We start from the raw sequence: 4883 nt of genomic DNA on the forward strand, positions 1-4883 counted from the left end.
ATATTCCATAGCAACAAGGTCTTCTATAACAAGGACTCTAAGTCAGAATCCCAGAAGATTCTGGGTGTTTGTGGTTTCCGTTGGGGCTGAGGGGAAGAGTTCACTCTCATTCATAGCAGGAAGAACTTTCCATCCCTCAGACCCAGAGACTTCCTGGATTCCGGAGACGGTCCCCATTAAGTGTAACACTGTTGCTATGCACACTATCCCAAGTCATTTGGTTATTACAAGGAATGCTTTTTCACCAAATCACAAGTTTTCTATGACTAATTTCAGTGAACCAGTTAAATAGAAGGATTTTTAGAAAGAGCCACCGTGATAGCAATTCTATGTGGAAACGAGCAGGCAACATGAAGAAGCAGTTTATAAAATGAAAACCGACTGTGGTTCCACTGACACCCTACCTTCTCTTGGACGAAACACCAGGAGGCTTGTTCACTGTGAGGGAGACAATACTCACAAGAGCTGTGGTGCCCACGTTTACTTGTTCTGATGGGACGAAAAGCCAAACTAAGAAGGGATCAGATGGAAGCATGATTTTCACAACTGGTTTTTAAACTGGAAAGCATTATTTCACAATAATAACCTGGATTATTATTTATGGAGGGGATGGCCTTAAAAAGGGTAAGGAAAAGAAGAGGCGCCTTGAGAATTCAACGCTTTATGCATGGCACAGTTTGAATATTTATATTTTCTCAGCTCATAATAGCAAAGGAAATGTTCTTCCTTCCACCCAAATCTTATTGAAGAGTGGTCTTCCCACAGCCAAGTGGGTCTTTGTGCCTACTCATTTCCAGGGACAGAAAACCACTTGTTTTCTGTGATCCAGTCCCCAGTGTTTAAAAGCTGACCTGACCCCACCCCATAGTGCCTGGAGGGGAAAGAGTCGCTTGTTTGAGAACATGGCATCTTCCGTCTCTCCTGATGCCAGTCAATTTCATACTTTCTTCCAATAAAGTATACCAAAATAGAGGCACTGCCTTTCAATTACTTTTTGCATTAAAGGCTTTAACTTGTTTATTCCAACCGCTTTTATTTCTTGTAGTTTTGTGAAAAAGGCAGCTTCTTAAAATGGAGTTGCCTACTGATCTGGCACATGCCTTGTGGCTTAGGAGGGCATTTGTTTCCCACTGCCTGTCAACATCTCAGCCCTCCATGCTCCCAGCACAGGCAAAAATGGGTTAAAAATCATTAAACCACCCACTTCTTATGGAAGGAACTGAGGTGAGTATTATTCTTTATTTCGGGTCCCTTTTTTTTTTTTTTTTTTTTCAGCAAATCAATTCTGTTTCTGTAATTGCTTCATGGCACAGACTCTGCTGTGTTCTAGTAGGGTTGTGGGAGAAGGCACTCTGCAGAGTTACCGGTTGTGTTCCCTAAAGAAAGGCAACAGTGAGATCCAGAAGCAGATCATTGTCACTGAGATCACAGGCCAAGTCAATGGCCTTAGGCTGATCTCATAAGGAAAAAAAAAATCCAGTGTTACAGAGAAGAACTCTAAAAAAGCAGTAACTTGTTTTAAGTCAACATTATTTTGGATTGCTGTTTCGAAGGCAAAAAACCAATAGTGTGTTTTTTCCATGCATGGAAGTAAATATGATTTTAATTTGTATGACTGGCAGCCAAACAATGGGCAACCTCCCGGTTCTTCAGTCCCTAAAGGACAGAAAAAGGAATGACTTGCAACATCTTCCAACTCTGAAGTCAGTTTCTCCTCCTGAGTCTTCTAAAGCTACCATTAACATTCTCTTGCAAGTTTTACGTTACCAAGGTGCCACCTTGTATTACAACATGCAACAGTGTTTAAATGTGGTTTTCACAGATTCTTGTTAATAAAGCACTCTTTGGTGGAAGACAAGCAGCTTGGTTACTTAACAGAGTTAACATTGCAACAGTATTACAAATAGTCAAGTGAAGATGATAAAGCCAAATAGTATCAAATTACAGAAAGTACCATCTCAGTAATGCCTTTTGTATCTTTATAAATTTTGACACAGAGTCACAAGGTGAACAGAAAATAAATACATAAAAAACCTCCATCAGATCCTCAAGTCTTCTGAAGGCCAGCAACTACAGTGCTTGCCATCACAGGGACACACATTCACCACAGACCAGCTAGCTCCCTGGGTACCAGAGGGCTTGGGTATTTACACCTGAGACTAAATTTACAACAGCATTTTTGTCCTTTAGCTTGAGAGCTGGGTCCTTCTTTGAGTCATTTGCTTGCACCCAAACTCAAAGTTCATTATTGAAACTCCAGTGGACTTTTTCTCCATTGATGGCTTCTTAGGTGGAAAGCAACTAAGGCTTTTGCAATTTTGTTTTGTTTTCAAATTGTGCTAATTTCTGTTGCAATTTTCATTTCCTAGAGTCTTCCTTCAGTTCTCTTCACAGGTTTTTACTTAACGCAAGACCGTTTTAGTCCTTGAAACGGAGAGAAGCAGCTATTTGTCAGGGGGTCCTGATGGCTACTATGTTCTGAAACCATCAAGACAGAATAGCAGGATGGGAAGAATGTAGTCACAAGCAATCCACCAGATGACAATACTACATAGTGCAGAGGTCAGCACAGCTAGGGGATATGTCAGAGGAATAGCGCTTGTTTTTGATTCTCTTCTGCTTTTCAGGGCCCGACATCTATCACCTTGTGTCACTCCATTGATGTCGTCGTCATCACTGTAAGGTTCAGGTTCTTGCTGGTCTTGATTCTCGACCCCATTTATGGAAATGTCATAAACACCAGAGAGAAGTTTGGAGAAGGCTGCTCTGTGTTGTCCATTCTCCTGTCCCTTTAACTTCTGCCGAAAATAGTCCCCTTCCAGCCAGAGGCTTGTTTGCTTCATCACCAAAAACTGCTGCTGAGGCCCAATCACCAAGCCAGGTCTGCAGATCCTTACCCACGCAATGGTCTCGGCTGCTGTCATCCTGTAATGCTTCATGATGTAGCAGGCTATCAGAGTGCCCGTGCGACCAAGGCCAGCTTTACAATGTACTGCAATGGCACCCTCAGCATTTTCACAGATATCCAGAAATTCCTTGACAATGGCATCAGTAGGGGTGCTGCCATCCGCAAAGAAAAGATCGTGGTGATCGAAGCCAGCATCCATAAAGCGTTTGGCATCATACATCCTTTTATTAAGACGAATAATGGTAGTAACATTGTGATTCTTAAAATATTGAATATAAGTCTCAGGAGAATGTTGGGGGTAACCACTTTCAAGTCTGGTTCTTGAATGAGGTCCACAGAAGGCAATAAATCGATCTGGTATTATCCAATTTAAGTCTCCGTTTTCTGCTTTTTCATAGTGTTCATATTCATCAAGGTTAAATGAGTTGAAATTAAGGAAGCCATACTGCATTGCCTTCTTTACTGCATGAAAACAGTCAAGAAGTGTAATATAGAAATTGCAGCTTCCACAGGCAGCATCTCTGAAAGGAATATAGGATGTATCTCCAAAGATTAATATTCTATATGCTTCTTCTGGAGTTCTCCCCAAATATATAACCATGTAGCATCCAACAAGGAAGGCAGCATTGGCTTGTTTTCTCTGATCAGAGCCAGTAAAATGAACAATTTTCTTCCTTAACATTGTAATGGACTTTAATTTCTTATTTATCTTGCAACAATATCTGTAAACCATTGCCAGATTGAGTGGTCCAAAGTCTTCGTAGAAGTTCTCATATTCGAGTTCATTATCTATGCTGAAATAATGTACATTTGATGAACTCTTTGGTCTGCTGTTGAGAATGGCAAAACGAAGGCGATCGGTGATGTCCAGGTACACGTCGACCTGGGGGTCCCGGCGGCGTGGGTCCTGCTGCGTGGAGCTGCGGATCTTCTTCACAACCGGCGAGGTCGAGGAGCAGCGCGGCGAGCAGGTAGACGCAGCGGCCGAGCTCAACCGCCCCTCGCTTTTCCGCTTCATGGAGGCGACCGCGGCCCGTCAGGGAGCAACGACCAGGGCCCCGCGCGCCCGTGCGCCCATGAGCCCACCGAGGCTCCCGCCAGCCCCGCGCTGGCGCTCCGTTGGTGCAGGAGGCGGTGGGTTCCTGCAGGAGCTGGAGGAGGGGCCTGGCCCACAGCGCCTGCCCCGCTCCCTCCCGCGACCGCCCTCCCTTTGCTTTTCTAAACCAGGAGCTGAAGGGTTGTATCATACAGCAACGAAGTGTTAGATGAATAAGTCATAATGCTCTTGTCATAGCAACCACCTGGATCTTAACGTTCTCTCCAGTCTCTGGAAATTCAGCCAAACTAGTGTTAAAAACTTTGAGTATGACTTTATTACCAAATGACAGTATTTCTGAAACACACATTTAGGATCCATTAAAAGTTGGAGATACCAAAGGATTATAAATTATTCTACTACAAAGGACACATGCACACGTATGTATTGCCCAGCACTATTCACAATAGCCAAAGACTTGCGAATCAACCCAAATGCTCCATCTGTGACAGGACTGCGATTAAGGAAATGCCGGCAACATAGTAACACCATGGAGATACTATGCGCCATAAAAAAGGATGAGTTTGCGTCCTTTGTAGTGACATGGATGCCAGCCTGGAAACCATCAATCTTAGCAAACTATCACAGAAGAGGAAAACCAAACCACCGCATGTCTCACTCATAGGTGGAACTTGAACAATGCAGACCACTTGCCCGGGAAGGGGAACATCACACACTGGGGGCGAATCATGGGAGGGGGGTGGAGGGGGGAGGCGATTGCCATGGAGGTATACATAGATATAAATGACGAATTGATGCGCGTTGCTGACGAGTTGATGGGTGCAGCCCACACCAACATGCGCAGCAAGCGTATACATATGTAACAACCTGCCGCGTTATGCCACATGTACCCTAGAACTTAAAGTATAATAAAAAAAA

General features: G+C 43.7%; 1 protein-coding gene across 1 annotated transcript; it reads right to left on the minus strand.

The window, feature by feature from the left end:
• Positions 1 to 1272: 1272 nt before the first annotated feature.
• On the minus strand, positions 1273 to 4079 carry CDC14C (cell division cycle 14C). Its single transcript, XM_017868562.1, has one exon. The coding sequence runs from the start codon at positions 3924 to 3926 to the stop codon at positions 2472 to 2474; it is 1455 nt and encodes a 484-aa protein (XP_017724051.1). The 5' UTR covers positions 3927 to 4079; the 3' UTR covers positions 1273 to 2471.
• Between the last annotated feature and the right edge of the window lie 804 nt (positions 4080 to 4883).

Source organism: Rhinopithecus bieti, unplaced genomic scaffold, assembly GCF_001698545.2.
Source record: "Rhinopithecus bieti isolate Rb0 unplaced genomic scaffold, ASM169854v2 scaffold_3527, whole genome shotgun sequence".
NCBI classification, from domain to species: Eukaryota; Metazoa; Chordata; class Mammalia; order Primates; family Cercopithecidae; genus Rhinopithecus; species Rhinopithecus bieti.

Bases quoted from the DNA above. Each gene is read 5' to 3' on its own strand.
- CDC14C (XM_017868562.1), bottom strand. From the start codon at position 3,926: ATGAAGCGGAAAAGCGAGGGGCGGTTGAGCTCGGCCGCTGCGTCTACC.